We start from the raw sequence: 23,707 nt of genomic DNA on the forward strand, positions 1-23,707 counted from the left end.
TATGGTGGTGGTGGCAGGGGTCTCAAGACATGAGTCCCCTGGCTGCTCCCAGCTCATCCACCCTGCCCTCTTACCTGGCCCTTCCAAGCCCAACCTTCAGGCTCCCAACCACTCAGAGATCTTCAGTGCCCTGCTTGACTCACCTGCTGCTCAATTCACTGTACGTCAGCACTCTGTCCCCACCCCAACCCCAGCACTCCACCCTAGCATTGCAGCTCCTTACAGAACTCTTTGCCCCCCTGGCCTCAGCCTGATTTCTCACCCAAACCTCCCAAGCCCTGACCTTCTGAGATCTCTCAGTCCTGACTCCATGACATTCTTTCTTCTCTCCTGTTCACAATCTTCCCATCACCCTTCACTTTCCATCCTCAAAGCAGAGAATGAGCCCTTTACTGGGGCAGAAAGAACTAACTACTGCTGACATCTGACCCAACCAGGGCACTTCCCTCTGGCTGCAACCTCAGGGTCTGCCCAGTGGCTTCCCTGGCTTCACTAAGTTCCTGCCCTAACCTCCAACCTCCCAGTGACCACCCCTCTGGCCATGTGCCCAGCGGTCTCAGTGAAAGGGACCAGAGCCAAGATACCAAGACAGATAGCTAAAGTCAGAGGAGGGGGTCATGTTCAACCCTGTGGAGACCTCTAAGTGCCAGAGGTCCTGGCAAGGAGAACTCTAGAGAGGGCAGGATGTGGTCTGGAGCAGCTGACTGTCCCATGACTAATGAGACTGAGGTGTGGACATCCCCTTTCAGAGGCAGACTCTGAGACTCTGAGATCTGGTGCTGAGTTTCTGAAACTCTGCCTCCTGCCCTTCCATACTGCTTCCCAAACTAACAGATGTTCCCTTCAACTTCTACCCTGAGGCCACAGGCAAGAGCTATCAATGAATGTGACCAGTTATTGGTTTATGTTTGGACAGCTGGGAACCTGGAGAGTAGAGAGGACAGTTTCTCTCTGGCCCTGTTTGTGAAGGCCTCTGTCTGCAGCATTGCTCAGCAGCTGCTGAGGTGGTCAGCCCTTCCCAAGAGTGCCATTAGTGGCCCTTCAAAGCTATTGAAGCTGAACAGAAAAAATAAATCCCTCCTCAAAGAAGAGCTAGATAATAGATACAACAATGCTTTAGTTGTGGGGTTGTCTCTGTTATTAGGAGACCCTCATAGCTTCACTGGTACCTCCTGAATGGTCTACTCTTATTTATTCTCCACATCACAAGTTAGAAGAGGCTTGACTTTTGCATTCTCTCTCTGCAATTCCACACGACTGTGACATTTCAAATGGTTCTGATGCATCATGTTTTGGGAAAGTTGTTCTTACTACCTAGCACTCATCAGCATGTGGCCTACAACCCCCTGAATTTTAACCAGAAGGAAACTTTGCGTGCAAAACATGGTGCCAAGTGCTCAAGGGGCCAGAGAAACAAATCCTCAAGAGATTACAGCTTAGAAAGGAAACAGGCAAACAAGAAGGCAGACAGACACTTCTCTGGGATAGGCAGCTAGGGATTTGTACTGTAATTGAAGCACCAACAAAGTCTTCTGGGACCACAGAGAAGGTGAAGTTAACTCCAACTGGGGAACTCAGTAAGAATTCTTAGAGAGACTGGAACTTAAGCTGAGGTGTGAGGGATGGACAGAACCCCAAGAAATAAATGTGGGGAAGACTTGGCCGAAGGGGCAGAAAGAGAAACAACCAGCAAGAGGAAACAGGATATGAATGTAGAGAGGAGTATGTGAGGACAGGAATAGAAGATGATGCTATGAACAAAGGTCAGAATAGGTTACAGAAGACTCTATGAGCCAACCATGAAATGTTTGGAAAGAATCCAGGTATTCCCTGGCTGGGTGTGGGCCTCTAGGTGAGGGGAGAGCTGAGAGGCTAAAGGCCTTATGCAAGGTCACCATAGGAAGCATTGTGGTTCTGTGGGTAGATCTAGGTCTTCCAGCCATGCTACTCCAAGCCCTGGCTGGCAGCTTACTGACAGAGGTCAGGCCTTGGACCTGAGGGACAGGAGCACAATCCCAAGGAAAGAAAGAGATGTTTCTGTTAATTTCATGAAGGGTTCAAAAACGTTTTATGGAGAAAAATATACGTGACTTATATCATCTAAGAAGGCTCTGTAATACATCAAGAAGAATGAAGAAAACCAAAGACGTATGGAAACAATTAGTCCAAGGAACTGGTACACCATGCAATCCTCAGCCTGTATGCCATGAGACCAGATGAACTAGATGGTGCCCAGCTACCACTGTCAGCAACTTGGAGGGGGACCAGTGCAGGAGATCCTGGATAGAGTGGGAGGACAATGTGGAACAAAACTCAAAATCATAAAAAAAAAAGAAAGAAAGACCAGGTTTGCTGATCTGATAGAGCCTGATGAGACCCCTGAGACTATGGTCCCTGGTTACCCTTTGGGTCTAGAATTGAATTCACTCCTGTGACTTCTAACCAAACAATAGATGGGCATATGGGTGAACACTTCCATCAGGTAGATACACTACTTGGAGTGATGAATCATGGGAGAACAAAGGGGCAGTGTTTGCACAGGGAGACAGTTCTGGTAGGTCAGGAGTGCATGGGAGGAAAGGACACAGGGAAGCAGTAACTACAGGGAGGAAGTGGAAAGAGAGCTGTTATACTGTAGGGAATGGCAGTCAGTGTTATGAGACAAAAAGTGTATGATCTGTTGTATGGAAAATGAATTTGCTCTGTAAACTTTCACCCAAATCACAATAAAAAATTTTTTAAAAAAGAAGAAGGTGGCTCTGTAACACATTGGGGTTGCCATGAGTTGTAATTAGGTCAACAGCAATAGGTTTTAGTTTACAAAGGCATAAGAATTTTCCAGCTGGAAGGTAATCTTCAGTTCCATCCAGCAAACACATGTTAAGCACCCTCTAGTCTGCAGGTCAGGGGCTATAGGGACAGAGAAGACCTTTGGTACCAATTTCACTGGTAAAAAATAAATAGGTCTTGTCACCCAGTGTTGGAAGGCTAGCAACAGGCAGGTTGGGAGGGGAAGGGGCTGTTCCTAGGGCTTTGTTTCCCTTTCAGATAAAAGGCAAGAATTTCCATTTGGAAAACAACAAAACAACCAGGTCTCCTCAGTAGAACTCTCAGTCCAGGCAAGTTGAGTCTTCACACTTCCCTGGCTAGAGGACTCTGTTTCCTAGGAGAGTTTGCTGGTATGAGGCCTCAGACATCAGACTCGATGGGAGTGGGCTGGGGCTGGCGTGACTCATGGAGAGCCTGTCCCTCCAGGTCAGACTGGGCTTCAGCGCACAGGGCTTCGATTCTGTCTGGCCTGGAAGCTGTAACCTGGGTGGCCCTCAAGGTCAATTCTGCGCCCAGCTCTTCCTTGGAGAAGCAGGAGGAGGGGAAGCACATATGTGATCAGGTCAAGGAACTGCAGGACTAGGAAGGAAGCGTTCAGCTTGGAGGCTGTGGCCTCCATGCCAAGTACTGAGCAGCAGCATGAAGAGGCTCTGTTTGAGGAAAACCTCTATTTGTCCCCACGTGTCGGCACACACCAGGCGCCCCTGCTGCCAGATGAATTATCCTCTGGGTGTGCATGACATAGTCTTTGCTGGGCTTTCTCAGTATAATTCACAACTGCTCTGAGTTTATAATTTTTTCAGGTCCTTTATCAAATATGTGTCATAAATACCAATAGAACCAGGACCATTTATCACCTAGCTGGTTCTTACTTGAGCTCTGAAAAAAATTATTTGGCTGCAGAACCTTTCTTGGGGCTCTGATTTAATGGACTTCTCTGCTGCAAAGCCACTGAAATTCTTTGCCTTTTAATATTTGACATCTCTTCCTCTTTATTACCATCTCAGACAGCCCTTCTAGTCCAACTGGAACGAACCCATTAGTCTCTGACAAATAACTTGTGTCGTTTGGTGAAAAATATGCAGAAGTTTGGCTGCAACTTCATCTCCAGTCTTGGTTCTGTTTGTGGCCTCATACTCCTCTAAACAAAGCATCCAGCCCCTGGGGAGGCCTTCCCAGCATCCCTTTTCCCTTTGATGCTATTTGCTGCTGGGCCTACAAAGCCAGGCTACCCTAACCACCTATAATGAGACTTAAGACTAGAGTAAAAATATTTATCACTGGGTCTTCTGAGGCAGTGGTAGTTCAGTGATAGAATTCTTGCCTTCCACGTGGGAGATCCACGTTTTATTCCTGGCCAGTGCACCTCATGCATAATCACTACTCATCTGCTATGGAGGCTCAAGTGTTGTTATGAGGCTGAACAGGTTTCTGTGAAACTTCCAGATTAAGACAGACTAGGAAGAAAGGCCTGGCTATCGACTTCTGAATCAGCCAGTGAAAAACGCTATGAATCACAACAGTCCAATTCACAACCAATTGTGAGGATGGAGCAAGACCCGGCAGTGTTTGATTTTGTTGTGCATGAAGTTGTCATGAGTCGGGGGCTGATTTGACAGCAACTAACAAAAGTGGGTGTTAGGAATTAGCTGTAAAGTGACACAAGGAAGAAACTGACACAGGGAAACTTCTCTGTGAGCTTGAATCCCTCATTTATTCATGCCTTCAAGTGGCATAGTGGTTGAAGTAGTTGGCTGCTGACAAGAACGTCAGTGGTTCAAACCTACCAACCACTCCACAGGAGAAAGATGAAGCACTCTGCTTCTGTAAAGAGTAACAGCCTTGGAAACCCTGTGGAGCAGTTCTGTTCTGTCCTATAGGCTCACTGTGAGCTGGAATTGACTTGATGGCAGTGGGTTTAGTTTGGTTTGGGTTTGTATTAGTTGGCTTTTGCTGCATAAACAACCACTCTAAAATTTAGCAGCTTAAAACAGCAGCCACTTACTTAGACCATGATTCTAGAATGGGCAATTTGGGCTAACCTCAGCTGATCTGGGTTAGAATGGCTGATCTTGGCTGGGGTTGGCTGGTCTAAATGGCTCAGCTGGGATGGCTTGCGTCTATTCCATGTAGTCTTTCATTCTCCAACAGACGATCCCAGACTTGTGCATGTGGTGGTGGTGACAGGGGTCTCAAGAACATGAGGAAAAGTCAGAAAAGCTTCTTGAGGTGAAGGTTCACAACTCACAAAGGCCATTTCCACCACATTCTATGGTCCAAAGTAAGTCACAAGGCCAGCAAAGATTCAAAGATGAGGAAATGGATTCTACCCCTTGATGGGAGGAGCTGCAAAGAATTTTTGCAATGTACCACATCTGCTATATATCTGCCAGCCCTATGCTCAGTGTTAAAGATCAAAGTATGAATAAAATGCAGTCTAGTGCAAAGGGCAGACATGTAAGTAAATAATTGCAACCAATAATGTCCTATAAAGAAGTAAGTACAGGATGTGGAGGATGGCAGAGGGCAGTGGGATGTGGGAAGAAAAAGAGACTGCCCTGGGACGAGATAACATCTTAACTGGGATTGAAGAGTAAATGGTAATTGGCGAGGAAAGAAAGATCTGAGCAGAAGGGACAGAGAGATGAATAGAGGATTGGAAGGGGTCCCTGCCTGGGGTGCAGTGAGGCTTCATTGGGGTAAAGTACCTGCTGGGAGTGGAGGAGCTGACTGGAGAGAAGGACTCATCACAGAAGACCTTGCTCACCCTACTCAGCCTTGCAGAGTTTTGTTTAAGCAAGGCTGGTGGCAAGGGTACTGTGTGGAGCAGCAGTGTGGAGGCAGCTTGGAGGGGACAGGTTGGAAGAAGAGACATCCTTGGAGGTTGCTGCAGTGATTTGGGTGAAATAAGGTGGCAGCTCAATTAGAAAAAGAGAATGAATGTGAGATTTTTAGGAGGTAAAACAGACAGGACTTGGTGTATGGTTGAGAGGGGTGTCAGGAGGAGGCCTAGAGAAAGAAGTTGGTGGTCTGCGGGGAGAGGGGCCCAGACAAGGCTCCTGGGGACATGCTCCCTGACAGGTGATCCTGAGCAGGAAGGGTCCCCCACTGAGGTGCCAGCCAGAGGGCCCAAGGCAGCCACTTCTGTGGGCAAGGCGAGGGCATGAGGTCCTGCAGGGACAGGGGGTATGATATGCCAAGCAGAGCTGCAGAGGACAGGAAACAGTTTCTGAGGCTCAGCCAACAGGGAGGGTCCTGAGGTAAAGGCTTTGCTTCATCAGGTGGGAAAGGCTCAGCCCTGTGGAGGTTCAAGCTGGCCAACTTTCACCCACCAGGCCCTGCTGAACCTCTGCCTGGGGAGAGCTCTTCCTCAGAAGCCTGATACAAACTAATTCTGTACCTGCCATGAGCAGGCCCCACACAGGGTGCTGGGAGTCTGCACAGCAGACCCTGCCTGGGCCACCACCCTTGGGATTGGCAGACCTCCCACACCTGAGAACTGGCCCTGCTACCTAGAAGCCTTCCCCAGGAACCCATAATCCTCCGAGCTCCTCAGAGATTAAGGGTTGATCCGTTGTCAGACTGTAGGATGGAAAGGCGGCCAGCTGGGCTTTCCCTGAGTCATCCTCCTGTAGGTTCTGGGTCATGATGTCCTCCCTGGTATAACTCTGCTGCTCTTCTCGGATAACCAGAAACCAGTTGTCATAGAGTTGATTCCAACTCCTGGTGACACCATGCCTGTCAGAGTAGAACTATGCTCAAGGGTTTTCAGTGGCTGGTTTTCTGGAAGTAGATCACCAGGCCTTTCTTCCAAGACACTTCTGGGTGGACTTGAATCTCCAACCTTTTGGTTAGGAGTCATGTACGTTAACCTTTTGCACCACCTAGGGACTTCCCTCTAATCCACACTCTGAAATGCCATAGCTCCCCAGGCTGGACACACAGCCGGCAGCAGTAAGCACAACCACCTGATTAATGCCTTGGATGTACTTGGGGCCCTGCTGTGAAGAGGAGTCCCCTGGTGAGCACGTTTATAAATTGGAAAATTCTTCCAAAAGTGAGTAATCCTCCCCAACTATCAAATCTAGATTCCCACAAAGTGAGAGTCAGAGAGAGCAGAAAGCATTTGCATTTACAACGGGGACACCTGGATTTCCAAGCACCTTCCAGGTCTGGCCCCAGAATTCCTGGAGCAGCAGGCATGAAGCAGGCATTGCTGGGGTTATGGATATCATCATAGCTAGGAACTGGTTTTCAAGTACAAATCATCAAAAATGTTCAGAATGTTTTGGACCCAGAATGGCATTTTGTGTATAGTTGTGGCCTCCGAGAACTAGTCAACTCAGCAGGCATGTGGGCCATGTCTGTCACTCACCCCAGCATGACATCCGGGAGCAACAAAGCAGGTGTCCCTGACCCTTTGTGCTTGAGGAAATTGAGGCCTTGAAAGCTGAGGTACCTTGCCCAGGGCCACACAGCCAACTAGGAGCAAAGCTGATCTAGAACCACCCTCAAGGTTTTCAGACTTCCAGCCCGGAACTCTTCCCCCGACACACACACACATTACATCACTCAAAACACTGGCGTGACCCACGTAGCTTGTTGTGGTTTGAGAATTCATTCAGTTGGTGGCTATTTCTGGAGTTGCAGTGTGAGAGTGTAATAGCCTACAGACTGCCTCAAGTCATCTTATCCATGCCCAGGCCATCTGTGTTGCTGCTGGCTCCCACTGCCTCTTATCCTGTCCTGGTCTCTGTCTACGGCCTCCCGCACATCTCCCCTGGATGTCCTACTTCCCTCCATTGAAACCCGGACATCATTCTCACTCCTCCCTGTCCTCTCCACATTCCTTCCAACTTACCTCTGCTGCCTAAATAGTTCTTCTCTGCCCCATTCCTAACTTCATTTCCCACTTGAGTTATGGAAAGATCATCACCATCAACAGTAACATGGAGTCTTCCACTAACTGAGCACTTACTATGTGTCAAACTCTCTGCTAATTGCTTTCCAGACACTGTCTCATTTAACCTTCAATACATGAGGACTTAGGGGCTTTGGGGATGTTAATTAACTTTCCCAAAGTCACATGCTGACTTCAGGGAGAGTTTGGGCTCACATTCAGGCTTGGCTTCAGTTGTGCCCTTGACCACTGGACTTCCTGCCTCACTTCCAGCCTCTAGTCTATCTCTCCATGTTCAGCCTCCACATTCTGGCTGCTGCCAGAGTGGTTCATCTAATCACGTTACTTACCTGCTGAGAGTCCCTTGGGAGCTCCATGGTCCCCACAGGATTAAGTTCAAGCTCCCATGGCAAGGCTTTGAAGATCTTCCTCACTGACCACCATGTTGCAGTGTCCTCCATCCCTTCTTTGAATCTGCTGCTTGATGCCCTGCTGGTCTACCCAGGGTTCCTGCCCCCTTCTTGCTCCAGGTCAAGCACACCCCATGTGTGGCTAGGGAAAGCTACATCCCCCCACACTCCATGTGGAGGCCCTGCTGTAACTCCACACTCAGCCTGCCAGTGGGGGTCCTGGGGCTTAGGGACTCAAATTGCCCATGGCTCCCAGAGGGCCCCTCAGTCCCTGCATGCAAGTGTTCTCAGGGACCCCATCTCACTGTCTACTCTGGCCTTCAACCAGGCTTAGTGTGTCCTCACAAAGAAAGGGCTGCCTAATCTCCCAGTCCTACAAAGCCCCTCCCATCCTGGAGCTCATCTTGACCCTCTGACATTCCCCATATCCTGGGAAACAAGGAGGAACCTCCATCCCCTTGTGACAGGTGTAGAAGCAGAGGCTCGGAGAGGTGCTAGGGCACCTACAATGTCAGTGGCAGAGCTGGGCCCGGATGTGCGTCTTGGCAAGCAGCCGATGCTGACCCATGGGTAGTTGTGGACAGAGATGACAGGTCAAGCTGAAGCAGGGCATGCTGGAGGGAAATTCTAGAGCCCCCGCCAGGGTTCAGCATAGACCTGTAGGGCTTGCGGTGATGGAAAGAGCTTAGAGGGCAGGACTCACTTAGACTACCCTATCTCATCCATCTGCCAAAGGAAACAGCCCTGCTTGATTACAGATTAGCTCATTCTGGGCCAAGAATCAGGGCTTCTGGCGTCCCACTCCCAGTCATGCTAAGGGCAGTCTTCATCCAGTGGCTCTAAACCTATCAGTAGAGCCAGCCCTAGGGCAGGCAGACAGGTGTAGGCCAGGTGAAGCTGGGGGAAGCATTGGTCATCTGAAGGCTGTAATTCTGCAAATGGAAGAACAGATATAAACTAAACCGAGTAGCTAGTAGACTCTTTCCTCCTTCCCTCTTCTGAGCCTTGGGGTGGGTCTGGTAGAAGCTTCTGACATTCCCACGTCTGGAGCCCAGAGGCCCGGACACTCTAGGTGGACAAGACACCAGGCAAAGGTAGGTGCACATAAAAGTGGGCAGACCCCAGAGGCTACTTTCAGGGACCTACTGGGACTGCAAGCCTGGCTCCTAATGCTGACCCCTCCAGGGGAGTGTGGGGTTCCTGAGAACATGACCCAGGAAATGGGAGGAGGTTCCCAGAGTCCCTGTCCCCCGCTTGCTTCCCCAGACAATCCCTGTAAGTGTGAAAAGGGAAGGAGCGGCTTGCCAGGCCCCCACTTGGCCCCTCCTGTCTCTCGGCTGGTGTTCCGGCCACACTCCTGGAGAAACTCTCCCCTACCATGGCTGTGAGTGTCTAACATAAGGGACGCTGTTTTTGCAGGTTTTGTGGGTTTTATTCCTTTGAACCATATCCAGCCCATCTTACATCACAATGCCATGCTTTACTTGGTATAATTACATCAGCACTCATTGACATTTGGAGAACTTGTTCCTTAGTTTATATAACAGGTTTTAATTGTCTGTGATGATGTATTTTCTATGTTTCCAATTGTCAGTATGGGAATCTTTTCCCCCCAACCTTCAATTTCTGGGTTTGATTTTTTTTTTTTTCTTTTCAATTGTATTTGGTGGTTTTGTAATTTTTTTCCTTTTTAAATGGTTATTCCTTTGGTTGTGTAGCCCCTCCCAGTTCCTGCTTGTTTATGCATTATGTTTGTGACTTCTTTTGACTGTCAGTGTTGAGCCAGTCTTGCCAAGAAACAATACCAAGTATTTCCTATTTCTCTACTTCTTGAAAACAAAATTAAATAAATAAAAAGAAAATAATAATAATAATAAACTCTTAATGGGAACCTGGCCCTGTCTGTCTTCTCTGTTCTGCAGAAATGTTGAAGGAATTGAACCAGCAGCGCAGAGCGAAAGCGTTTACAGACCTGAAAATTGTTGTTGAAGGCAGAGAGTTTGAAGTCCACCAAAATGTTCTAGCTTCCTGCAGCTTGTATTTCAAGGACCTGATTCAAAGGTTTGCCTTCCTTCCAGCTGTGGTCGGGTCTGTTCCTTTGTAGGACGCTTTTGTGTCGCTTTTCTCCTCCCCTCTCTTGCAGGTTCCTGAAGCGTGACTCCCAGTCACAGAGCCAGTAGCCATCTCCCCTTCTCCTACTCCCTTCTCCTTGAGTGTCCTCTCACACACAGCCTCAGAGCAGCCACTGCTCCCAGCCCTCTCCACACAGCTTTTCTGGTCATCAGGGGCCTCTGCCAGCAGTAGACTACATCCTGCCCCACCCCTAGGATCCCATGTTCTCAGCGGCTCACAAGCCCACTCTCAGATTAGGAGAACTGTAGACTCTGTTTTAAGGGACCACTGCACACTGCCCCCACTGGGCCAGTGCAAGGTCCTCAGCACCATCGTCACAGCTGCCGATGGAAAATTTAATGACAGGATAGCAGATCGACCAGACTGTCCCCCACTGAAGAGCAGAGGTTCCCAAGGAGCCGCTTGTCCCCAGCCCGAGTCTGGGAGAAGAGACGTGTAGCCAAACCCTACTTGTTCACTGAGCCTAAGCCAGCGTTGTCTGAGCACAGACCAGGTGTGTCTTAAACACGGTCTCTCTCAGCCTTGGCTCCCCTCGCTCTCTGCCCTTTGCCCCGGCTATTTCTACCTGAATGACTCTTAATGGTGCATGAGCATTTTTTTTCCCCCCATTATGTTGACTTTTTAATTTATCTGCTTCATACCCTTGCAAAGAAGTCAGGGGCCACCTTCTAGTTCCTTAGTGAGGGAGAGCAGTGAGGGAGGCCAGCCCAGGGTAACGCTCATGTTTCTCTCACCCATCAGCAGATTAATGCCGCTGCTCATTTTGCCTTGCAGCCTCTCCGGGGCAGACGCGGAGCCGGGACTCTGCTCAGAGTGGGAGGACAGGACCTCTGCTTGCTTCCCAGTGCTCTGTTTGAATTGCCAACTAACCCCGGAGTGACTGTGTTTTGTTTCAGGATGGCACACTGGCTGGCACCTCCTTTCTGATCTGTTGTATCCTTTCTGCCCCAGCCGCGCTGGCCTCAGTGGTGCAGGAAGGGCCAGGCTCTTTGTAACTTCTTGTCTCATGGGCTACTCGGGTCTCCCACTCAGGTTTCAGGTGGGGGAGTGGGGCACACATTCAGTGGCTTCTTCAGGCCAGGAAGGTCTTTGTGCTGCCATGCTTGGCAAACTCTGGAACTAGCTCTGACCAGCCCCTGGCTGCTGAATTACAAATGTGGCAACCTACAACGCTGGCCCCTGCTCCAGCTGAGCTGGAGAGGACAGAGCGGGGCAGGATGGTCCTTAAGCATGGCTGGCCCTGGGCTGGAAGGTCATGGGAAAGAGGAGCACAGTACCCTCTGCCAACCGTTGGAGAGCCTCCATTTATAGCCCAACACTAGCACACAACAGATAACAGGACACCACTAAGTGAGATCGCAAAGGGTATAGGCCAGAGCAGGTCATGAAGGCTTCTGGGACAGGGAGAGAAGAGGGAGGGAGAGAATTTCAGGACAGAAAACAGGCATGAGCAGTGGAGGAAGGGGAGAGAGCCTTCCCAGAGATGAGGGTGAGCTAGGTCAGGCAGGCAGGCCTTGAGCCCAGGTAGGACTCTGGGTCTGCTCTGAGGTTGTGGAGTCATCAGAAGCAGCAAGGAGGGGTGCCCATCTGGAAGTAAGGCACAGTAGAACTTCCTCAGGGACTCTAACTGAAGAGACTGAGAAGCAGTGGCTGGAAGGGAGAGAGCACTCCCTTGGGAGCTAGCTGACTGCCACCTGTCCTATGACCCCAGTCAGAACCTGCCCTCTCTCTCAGATTTCCTCATCTGTAAAGCAGGAAGCTGGTTGAAGCAATGTCCAAGTTCCTTTACAGCTCTGACATCCTCTAGGGACAGTGAGGGGATGGGCAGGGCCAGTCCTGGGGATGCTTCCCAAATACAAGCCCAGAACATGAGACAAGTGGCAGTGACAGGTCAGGTACATCCGTGTTCACAGGGAGGAAGGCCCTCCTGAGGGGAGAGCAAGGAAGGAGGTGGGTGGTGGGAAGATGATGAGTTCCACTTTAGACACATGGTACGTGTCAGCAGCCTGAGAGACACCCAAACAGGGCGGCCCGGTCGGTGGCCAGTGGATGGATCAAAATAGGTCTGGGCCTGGAGACAGGGTAGAGCCCTCAGTGTACGGGAGGGTCACTCACTCAGGGAAAGAGGGCGGGAGAGGAGGAGGCCTGAGCAGAGCCTGAGGCACCCCTAAGGTGCAAGATCCCAATGTTAATTTGCAGCCATTTCAAATTTTATTTCCCTAGCCCTAACTGAGGGGCATATATCACCATTTACGCTAATAGCTGCAAATGAACTCCTTCTGTAGGGAGGAAAGCAGAATCTTTATTGGAAGATCTTTTCCTTTCTGGCCCTGTAAAATCAGAGAGTAGCTGAAGTTACCTTGTTGTTTCAGTCTCCTTCATGTCTATGACCCTGGAGACCTAGTGCAAGGCAGCCTAGAGTGGCCCAGAGGCAAAGAGATGGGCCGGCCCTTGACCTCAAATGCAGGGCCACTCACTGTCTTCGGTGGCTTCGTTCTTGTTAGAGGAGGGAGCAGGAACCATCTGAGTGAGGGGGACTTCAGGGCACTGTGTCTTGCTCTCACCTTCATGAGTGTCCTCAAGGTTCTGGAAAAGACCCACCCACACTGGGCTCCCATCAGGTACAGGTGCCCTTCCCTCTGCTGTCCCAGGATCCTAGGCCTGGAGGCTCAAGCTAGGCTCTTTCCTATCTCCAGCTTAGGCCAGGTGACATGCCTACCATTCCAACCCCAGTGAGGATACTGTCCCACCACACTTAACCCTTGCAAAAACACCCCCCAGGCCCAGCACCAGTGTGAATGTCCTCACCTGGAACCACAGGAAAGGTGAATGGGAAGCCAAGTTGTTTCCTCACCATTCACCCAGCACACCAGCATAAGTACTTCCTGAGGTGCCAGGCCTTGCGCAATACACTAGATAAGATGGGTGTCTGTGCTCAGGGAGCCTATAGCCTTGGTGGAGGGGGAATTGTAAGCAAGAATTAATGCCAGCGCAGAGTAAGTGCAGAAATGGAGATTTTGCATGGGCAAAATGCCTACCTCTGTGCAGGGTGTACATTTAGGGAGGGCTTCTTGGAAGAGGAAGCATCTGACATGGGTTTTGAAGGAAGAAAAGAAATCTGCCAGGCAAACAAGGAGAGAGATGAGAGAAGAACACAAGTAAGACATTGGAGCAACAGGAGGGTTAAAGGCACTACAAAGAACCGTAATGTCAAGTGTGAAGCTGAAATGGAGATGATGTGGCTGGAGAGAGAGGCAGGAGTCAGATCCCAAGGACCTTAAGCCTGGGGAAGGGGAGGTTCATGGTCAGATTTGTGGTTTAAAAGAAATGACAATGAAACTGGGAGTGGAAGAGCTTGCTCAGAGCATCCCTCTGACCAGTGGCCCAGTGTCCTTTCTGCTCAATTGCCCGTCAGCCCCTCAGACAGTCAGGGCAAAGTCTGGCCAGAGCCCCTTCTCTAGGCCTATTCTCCAGGCTGACCCCTGCCTTCCCCATACATCCTTCCATCACCCTTCCCTGAATTCATGCCATATTGAATTACAAACTCTTGTCTTCTTCCTCTGACAAAGGCAAGATCTACCCCACAAGTAAACTTGCAGAGGTGTCTAATATTGTCCTGGAAGTCATCCCAGTAGCCCTGAGAGGCAGGTACTCTTAGCAGCACCCTCATTTTACAGATGAAAAAGTTGAGGTGCAGAGAAATTAAGTAGCCAGTAGATTTGGGATTCGAATTGAGGTCTGATTCCAAATTTATGTTCCTACCATCAATTTGTCAACCTGGAGAAAAACAAAAAGGCATTGCTTATTTGTTCACAAAGACAGTGAGAAAGGAAACTGAACTCCCAGCTGACAGTATGGACCTGTACTCATGGCAAAAGTTACGAAGTTTATATGTGTGCATGTGTGTGCACACATCTGTTAGAAATATTTGTAAATTGGCCACAGGACCTGCCCAAGGAAGATGTAATCCCCTTAAAACAGGCATCTCAATCCCAGGCACTCACTACACCTGGGCATGGAGCAAACCCTTTGGAGTGAGGGCCAGAAACCGAGGAAACCTTGGAGAAGAGTGCGTGAAGCAGAGCCTGTGGTGAGAATGCTGGATCTGCCACGTCCATCCCTTTGCTACCCCTTCTGACCCCCTGTGATGATCAAGATGAAAACCCTGCAGGAAAAGGAACCGGGCCTCATCACAGCCATCCATCTTGCACATCCAAGCTTGGATCCTGGATCCAGGATTGAGTGGGGCTTTAACAAGGAAAGGAAAGCAGCTGAACCCAGGCTTTGGAAAGGAAGGAAGATTTTGAGCAAAGTAGACCTAGTAAGGCTGGTGATCTGCTTCCAAAAGGTTACAGGCTTGAAAACCCTGTGGAGCAGTGCTACTCTGTCACCTGGGGGTGTCATGAGTCTGAACTGAATTAGACAGCAAGTAGCAACAACAGACCTACTTGGGGAGTCCTTGAGTTAATACACTTGGCTGCTAACTGAAAGGGATAGAGGGTTGAGTCCATCCCCAAGGTGCCTTGGAAGAAATGCCTGGTGATCTCCTTCCAAAAGATCAGCCATTGAAAACCCTGTGGAGCAGTGCTACTCAGGCACACATGGGGTTGACGTGAATCGGAATCAACTCCACAGCAACTGGTTTGGTTTCTCAGTTAGAACTAGTAGGGGTCCTGTGGTTATAGTCTCTCAAGTCCAGGGTTGCTTCTCAACACCAATAAGCAGGACCTAGATCTGCCCTGAATTTTCTTTTTTGGCCCATGGCGATGTCCTTCCACTTACCCTCTGAGGTCACAGTGATACCAAACAGCTCACTAGCTGGGCCAACTGCAGGTTCCATCAGAGAAGACAGGAGAACATTCTGCTCTTTAGAGACAGTAGAGGTACTGCCCTCCTTGCCAGCACTTCCAAACGTACTCCCCATGTCCATGTGTGGGAGATAATGCCTGGGCAAGGAGAACAGCTACAGCCCTCATCAGACAAAATGGGATCGACACCTGCAGCTGGCATCACACACACCAGCAAAGACTCATCTCACAAAGCCTGTTTGTGCACATGACACACTTGAATGGGTTTTCATATTGAATGAAAACAAGTGGACAGATTAGCTCATTTCTCTGTTAATTTCTCAAAGCCTCACCTATAGGCTGTGGGCTTCTCAATCCCTGTCCAGCAATGATAGAGGAAGCTGTGGTGAATATTGGCAAATATGTGTCAGGGTAGGACTGTGTTCCACAGGGTTTTTCAGTGGCTGAGTTTGCAGAAGTAGATCACCAGGCCTTTCTTCCAAGGTGCCTCGGACCATTCCAAGCATCCAGCTTCTCAGTTAGCAGTGGAGCACATTGATCATTTGCACCACCCAGAGACTCCATTGGCTAAAAGGACCCACCTAACTGAGTGACAAAGATCCTGGACATACAGGAACCCAATACACTTGAATAACCAAGCTATACATTTTTCATCTCCTTCTCTGTGGAGCTGGGCAATTGTGAATTGCAGCACTTCAGGCAGAATCAACAGTTTGTACCTAGAAGACTGGTTTACAAGAGGAGCAAACACTAATCTCTGATGCTTGTGAATTATGTGAGCGAGATCCATTACCGAGTTGTGATCAGTGGGCTAGGGCTGGCCTGAGCCACACAAGTACTCAGGGCTCTGTGAAACTCCTGCATGCCTGTCTTTGTACCCTGGAATGGACAATGACATACCTGAGCTTCTATGTGGGAATCACACCAGAAAGGCCAGGCCATCCTTTCTGAGCACATGAGCACACACAAGGTCTCCCTAGCCCTGCTTTCCCTCCTGCAGATCTTAAACTCAGCTGCCTAACAGTCTCTGTCACATTCCCAAATATTCCTCTGTAGCCACTGGGATGGGTATGCAGCTCACAGTGTCTCAACGGGCCTCCAGCCACTCCCTGCACAACTTTTTTCTAGTAGTCCCCTCCAAACCTAGAAAGTACCTACAGTTACCTATGCTTTCTCCCAGAATCCCTGTGTCCTTCTGTCACACAGACATCGGCTTATCCCCAGTGACCTCTCTCCCACTCAGACTCTGGGCAAAATGGGCAACTCTTTCCAAGTTCTCCATGTTGGTCTCACCAAACCCACCTATAGGACCATGGATGCCTTGTCCACCTGCCTAACACCCCTTCCCTCAGTGATTCCATGGTTCTCAGGGCCAGCCAGGGTGTGTGTGCATTTCTGTGTGTGTGTCTGTCTGTCCTGAAGTCCCACCTCAGCTCTTCATGGGTTTGAGCCACCTGCCTGAGGACACATGGGTGGACAGGTGAGCTGGCCAGTGTGGAGGCAGCAGTGACTGGGGACATGGGGAGGAGAGAAACAGCCCTACTTAGGCCCCGTCAGCCCTGCCCTGGCTAGTCACCCCAGCATGTCCTCCACAGAGCATGAAGGGCATAAGGAGGAAAGGCAGCATGTAAGAAATGAAGAAGGAAGGGGCAGCAAAGTCCAAGGGGGAAGACTCAGAGTGAGAGGGCAAGGGGGCAGAGGTTGACCAGATGGCCTCTGAGTCCTGGCTGTTCGGAGATTTTGTCAAATTAAAAAAGAAAATCATAATGAACTATTTTTACAGTTGACAAAGCCAATGAAGGGAGAAATCCATCCCAGAAGCAGCAGACTATAGGTGTGCTAAGTCACTTTAAGGAGTCACACCCACACACACCCACACACCGTGTTAGCAAGTTATGGGGAAGGCTCTGCTCAGACCCTCTGTTTAGCTGGCACCTTTCCCCCAGGCTCTCTGGGCCTGCCAAGGGCTTGCAGGCAGACTACCCTTTAGTGCTTCTGGTCAGATGAGCTGTTCTGCAGGGAGGACCTGGCATGGCACCCCTGGGAGAAGACACTGGGCACTTTCTCAGGCAGCAGGATCACAGCTTAACATGTTCTTGACCCGGTAACATTGGCATTTCAAAGACCGTGTGAGAGGCCAGTGCTTAACCTGAGAGAATGTCTCACTAATGGTGGAATTTCAGATTCCACCATGTAGAGAAGGGTATTTATCAGCCTCTGTTACATAAAATCTCCAAGGGACTTTAGATCTTGTGTAGTTCAATTGTCTTGTTTTACAGAAGAGGAGGCCGAGGGCTTGAGAGGCCAAGGTTGAGAGCCAGTCAGTAGCAGAGCTGAGGACCCAAGCCTCTGGCTCTGTGCCCAGTGCTCATCCCCCACCCATTTGCATAGGAGTCTGCCTCTTTCTATGGCTAGCCAGCCTCGCTTGCCGGACACCTCTACACTCCGTTGCCAGCCACAGGTGCACCCAAGGGACCAGTCACCAAACTCTTGACGCCCCTGGGTGGAATAGCCATGTGGCTGACCCCAGCCCTGGGCAGGCCCAGGCTCAGTGCAGGTCTCCGGACTGGTCAGAGCGGCTGAGACGGGGTGGCCAAGCCCGTCACTTCTGAGAAAATTGCCTCCTGTCTCTTAACACTCTGGGTATTTTTCCTCCTGGCGTCACTTCTGTATTGGTGTTATTTTTGCTTCATTTTATCTGTTTCCTTCTAGGTCCAGCTTTAGGGTGCGGCTGCCCAGACCTTAGGAGCCCTTACAATGGTTTTGTATTTCTGTAGACACCAGATATAAGCATACTTATATATTTGTGTCCCTCCCCTGCTCCCCTCAGTTCACAAGCCCGATGCACACTCTACACGCAGGCCACTCTGACCTCTGACCCCGTGTTCCATGTGGCAGGAGGGCCCCACCCCGGGCCAGGTCCCAGGTCATGGCTGCTGGCTGTCTGTGGCGGAAGTCCTTGGTTGTTCCCCTTCCCCTCCTCCCCAGCTCTAACCATTCTGTCCGTCTATATTGTCTCGTCCTCAGTTTCAAAGCAATGTCATGAAGGGCTTCCTTTCCATGCCTAAAAGGAAACAATATGTTTTTTGGAAAAAGGTGGGGTGTATTGGGGTTCTGGGACAGTACAGGGCCATCCAAGGAAGTGCCTGCATTGGCTGGGATCACAGCCAACTGGGAGCCTCACCAGCCTCAGTCACATGGGACAGTCTCCCATCTGAGGCCATGGGACCTAGGCCCCTGGCCTTGTTGGTCTTGCTGGGTGGAAAAGCTGGCACACGCAGTGGGTGTGACCATATTGTTTCCCTTTGAGGCCAGTCCTGGTCCTCGTCCCCATCCACAGCTCATGCTTTTTGATTTGCATCTTTTTTTGCATGGACATGCCAAGTAGTGATAATTAAGCAGGGTTTTCTATTCTTTTGGGCATCTCTGGTCAGACTCTTCTCTTTCAGATCCCGTGTAAGGTCATTAGGTTCAGGTGTGTCCATTGCCGTGTCCTTTGAGTCCTAAACGAAGGGCGTGACCGAAGTGTGCAGGGAGACCTAGCCCTGTGAGAAAGTGGCGCCGCAGCCGCGGGAGCCAGCAGGTAAGGACACCCTGGTCTCTGTGCCTAGGTCCATGCGAGATGGTGGCCAGGGAGGCCGGGAGAAGCTGGAGCTGGTCCTGTCGAACCTGCAGGCAGATGTCCTGGAACTGCTGCTGGAGTTTGTCTACACGGGATCCCTGGTCATCGACTCGGCCAACGCCAAGACCCTGCTGGAGGCAGCCAGCAAGTTCCAGTTCCACACCTTCTGTAAAGTCTGTGTGTCCTTTCTTGGTAAGCCCCAAGTGCATGTGCGGCTACGGGTGGTTGCAGGAGGGTGAGGGGTAGGGCACTGTGGCAGCAGATTAGCAAAAACTTGTAAAACAATAGTGATTAGGAAAGGAGGTCTGTGTGGCTGGATCTCACAAAGGTCTTTGAAGGTGATAATTCTGAGTATTGCATGCAAAAGCATGGATGGAGGACTTGGCCTTATTTCCCAACAGATGAGAGAAACAGCATGCCAAAAAAAAAAAAATCTCTAGAGAGTTGGCCAGCCTCCAGATTTTGGAGGGTCAGGTCAGGTGAGGCTGAGACATGTGGGAGATAGCGGGCAGGCATGTGAGGGGTGCTACTGTTGACGTGACTGTAAAGAAAGAGTCTGACACCTCAGACATACCTATCACAATTAGGAAGACACTACAAGTCTCTGTGGGCCCCTGGCCCAGGTAGTAAGGATCTATGCCTCCTCTTCACAATGGATGAGGCAATGAGGAAGGTCTGAGATGGCTGTCTGGGTCCTTCAGTAGGACTTGCAGTTGCTGAGGGAGGCCCAGGGACAGTCAGTGTGAGATGGGGCAGAGGGAAACCAAGGAAAGAATGAGGAGTGGAATGCTGGAGGTGAGCTCACAAGGACACCGGGCCAGAGAGGCATCTGGCAACAGGAATAGTGGTTACCCCTTTCAAGGCCCTTTGGTCAGTGACCCTGCACTCTCACCCCCAGAGAAGCAGCTGACAGCCAGCAACTGCCTGGGGGTGCTGGCCATGGCCGAGGCTATGCAGTGCAGTGAACTCTACCACATGGCCAAGGCCTTTGCGCTGCAGATCTTCCCCGAGGTGGCGGCCCAGGAGGAGATCCTCAGCATCTCCAAGGATGACTTCATCGCTTACATCTCCAATGACAGCCTCAACACCAAGGCCGAGGAGCTGGTGTATGAGACTGTCATCAAGTGGATCAAGAAGGACCCTGCATCCCGTGCACAGGTAAAAGGCCTGCCCCCGGCCCTGCCACTTCTCCAGTTCATCTGGGGGCACAGTGGCAGTTGTGGGGTCTAGAGCAGTGCAAAAAGGACATGGGGGCAGCATCTTCTGACATCCTCTGACTTCACACAGGAGAGAAAATCACCATCAGCAGTCAAAGGCTTATTCCAATGAGGTCAGACATACCGCCACCCTCCAGCCCACCCTCCAGCCTTTTTACCAATTCTGAAACCAACTATCTCTGCCATGGCACTTACTACCTCTCTGCTAGGCTCAATAATTTGTTGCATTGGCCCCACAGAACTCACAGACAATACTCACAATTATGGGGTTTATTAGGGAAGTAACAGACTACAATTCAGGTTTGGGAATGCACTCAGGATACAATTCTTCGATCAGAACAGTCTCCCCTCTGCTATCCCCTCAGGCACGCCTCTCTGGCCCTTGGCCTCTCAGCCTGGCCTCTGTCCTGCTTGGGCAAGTGTTACAAAGCTCTTTTAGCCCTGCTGAGAGAGGCACCTAGGTGCACCCCACTCCACCAGCAAGTCTCTTGGCCAAAGATACTCAGCTTTCTTGCTCTGTGGGCCAGCAAGCCCACCACTGTCTCATCCCTTTTGGTTCCCCGGCCACTGGTTTCTGCTGGTTGTCTCTGCCAAGGAGGTGCAGCACAGGGATCTTGGGTCCAAGGACATGCTCCACTCCAACTCCAACTCTTCTCACTTGGTAGCAGTGAGATCCCCCTTCTACCTTTAATAGGGCTCATTTTCAGCCTACCAGAGTGACTAACCAATCCCCATATTAGAGTTCCATACACCTTATTTGCATGGCCCCACCCCTACAAAGGTGCCATGTACCTTATTTACATTACTCACTAGCTATCCAATCTTCTTATATTTGCATAGTTCCTCCCAAAAATCCGACGGGAGTCACAAAAGCCATGGCTAGGAGAGCCATACCAAGTAATTCACTGCACCACAACAGGGATGAAGGTCAGGAAAGGAGGCCTGGTCTGACCAGTAGAGGGAGGTCAATGGGTCCTGGGAGAGGGAAACTGCAGCATCTTGGAGGCCCCTGGAAACTGAAAAGCTCTCGGGTGGGCAGCAGAGAGTTGAAGGGAGGTTTAGAGGTGAGAATCTCCAAAGGAGACCCCAGAGGATTCTTGAGAGCTGGAACTTTACCCAGAAGGAGAACCCAAGCCAACCAGTAAGCCACAGGGCCCAAGTGGGGTAGTATCAGGGCCCTGCAGGGAGAAGTGTCTGTCTGAGCCCCACCATACCCTGGTTGCTGAGAGGATGGAGAGTACCAGGACCAAGTGGAAACCATGTGGGAGATGGGCAACCACTGCAAACATGCCAGGAGAGGGTGAGAGGACAGGTGCAGACTCAGAGCCGAAGCACAGAGAAGGGAGGAAAGGAGGGCAGTGCCCCCCGGTGAGGTCCTGAGGCAGGGAACCACTGCTGGCCAGAAAGCACTGGCTGGAAGTCCAGCTCAGAATAGAAATGCCTGGGTTCTAACATGTGAGGACACTAGAAATTAGTACAGCTGCATGGAGAATTCTCAGAGAGCCCAGAATCCACCCAGAGACCAGTGGATGGTGACAATGGCCCAGAAGTGAGGACCCAACCAGGAAGAATGGGATGAGGAAGACCCAAGCCCAGAATGAGCTGAGACAGCTGAAGGAGAGATGAGAAGGACTAATTTGTTGCATTGGGAGCCAGAAGAGGGACAAGGAAGGGCGAGATGGGCCAGGTGCTGGAATCCAGAGTATTGTGTGTATATAGGTTATGGAGCTAGTGCTCCACCGTGGACCAGTCACTGAGTCCAGGAGAATGTGGTTCTCTGACTAATCAGGTGAGGAGGGGCAAGATTTATTGTCTGAGGATGGAAATTAGGTTGGGCAACTAATAATAGTCACTGCCACAATTCACTAAAACACACAAATCTCCATCTCCTCCCAGATTGGTCTCCTGAGCATTAGACCAGTATCTTCAATTACCTACCAGACAACTCCCTCTGGATGCCCCCTAAACCTCTCTAATTCATCAAGCCCCAAGCCTATACTTCTTCCTGTGTTCCTTATTTCAGTTCCTCCCATTACCCAAGAGAAGAATCTAGATTCCTTTCTCACCTTCCACATCCATTTGGTCATTTCTACTTCCATTCTCTCTCTTAAATGGGTCTACTTCTCTCTGCCAGCCAAGCCTCCCTAATCTCATCAGAATCACTAGAGTCATCTCCTAGGTGGTTCCCTTGCTTCCATCTTGTTTCTTCCGAATCCATTTTCTATCCTGCAGCCTGAATGGTCTTTCTAAAAAGCAAATTTGATTATGTAAGTTCTCTGTTAAAAGTCCTCATTAATTTGCTCATCAACTCCACAGAATAAACTACAAAATCCTTACCAAGCATGGCATGAGAGGACCTGGCCTCTGCTAACCTCTCCAGGCGCATTCTCCCTGCCCAACACCCCAACCCTCTCCCCCAACAAAAATTTTTTGTATCCAACAAGAAAACAAATTTAATTTGAGTCTATCAGTGCTTCCAACAAGGAACCCTGGTGGCACAGTTGTTAAGCACTCCACTGCTAACCAAAAAGTTGGCAGTTTGAACCTATCAGATGCTCTATGGGAGAAAGATGTGGCACTCTGCTTCCATGAAGATTACAGCCTTGGAAACTCTATTAAAAAACAACAACAACAACAACTCACTGCCATCAAGTTGATTCTGACTTACAGTGACCCCCACTGGGTTTCCAAGGCAGTAAATCTTTATGGAAGTAGATTGTCCCATCTTCCTTCCACAGAGCAGCTGGGGGGTTTGAACCACCAACCTTCTGGTTAGCAGTCAGATGCCTTAGGCACTGCATCACCAGAGCTCCTTTGGAAAATCTATAGCAGTTCTGTTCTGTCCTATAGGGTCACTATGAGTCAGAATCGACTCAAAGGCAACAGGTGACAGAAATCCCTCAATAAGAGCAATGGTGGTTCAGTGGCAAGATTCTCGCCTTCTACACAGGAAAGCCAGGTTCGATTCCCAATCAGTGCACCTCAAGCACAGCTGCTGCTTGTCTGTCAGTGGAGGTCTGTGTGTTGCTATGATGCTGAACAGGTTTCAGCAGAGCTTCAGACGAAGACAAACTAGGAAGACAGGCCTAGTGATCTCCTTCTGAAAAAGCAGCCAGTGAAAGCCCTACGGATCACAACAATCCAGTCCCATGGACACACGCTCACACATGAGTTGGGGCCTGACTCATGGGCAGCTAACAAAAACAACCCTTCAACACCCAGTTCAGATGCCATCTATTCAGTGAAGCCTCTGATTCTGCATGCTTTATACCCAACTAGACTCCTCCTCCGTGTTCCGCTATTGCCTCGTAAGAAACAATACCTTCATTGAACTGTGTACCCTTCAAGATCAGAGATTAAATCTTACTCATCTTTGGACCCCAATAACAAGTGCAATGAGTGACACACAGTGGTGGTCATCAGTTGAGTGAAACTAAAGTGGAGTGGGGAGTAGAGTTTGCCAGAAAGAAGGGGAGGTTCCAGTAAGTCTATGAAAAGCCTTCAGCAGAGGGTGAGGGGGCCCAGGTGTGAGTTTAAGGCAATGGGATGCCAATGGTGTTGAGGAGACACAGTTTCTGACAGTTGTGAGGTATAAGCTGCATGGTCACCATCTCCTCGCATTGGTTCCCAAGAAAGAAACTCTTTGGAGCAACTCCATGTGTCTTGCACATTTGCACCTGTTCAAGAAGCAGTCCTCCTCATTTCAGTCCCACTTGGAGCACTGCCTGACATGAAGCAGAGGTCCATGGTCTAGGTGGGGTGAAGGAATGAGGGGCTGAAGAGATGAA

General features: G+C 50.0%; 1 protein-coding gene across 1 annotated transcript in view; it reads left to right on the top strand.

Moving 5' to 3' along the window:
* KLHL29 (kelch like family member 29) overlaps window positions 1–23,707 on the top strand; it is a 203,882-nt gene that overhangs the window by 167,090 nt on the left and 13,085 nt on the right. The window contains exons 4-6 of the mRNA XM_007939263.2: window positions 10,062–10,200; window positions 18,692–18,894; window positions 19,601–19,860. Of these exons, the coding sequence (XP_007937454.1) occupies window positions 10,062–10,200; window positions 18,692–18,894; window positions 19,601–19,860 (602 nt within the window). The remainder of the gene's footprint in view (window positions 1–10,061; window positions 10,201–18,691; window positions 18,895–19,600; window positions 19,861–23,707) is intronic.

The sequence above is a fragment of the Orycteropus afer genome, unplaced genomic scaffold (genome assembly GCF_000298275.1).
Source record: "Orycteropus afer afer isolate SDZICR_OR568_19922 unplaced genomic scaffold, OryAfe1.0 scaffold00058, whole genome shotgun sequence".
In the NCBI taxonomy this organism is placed as follows: Eukaryota; Metazoa; Chordata; class Mammalia; order Tubulidentata; family Orycteropodidae; genus Orycteropus; species Orycteropus afer.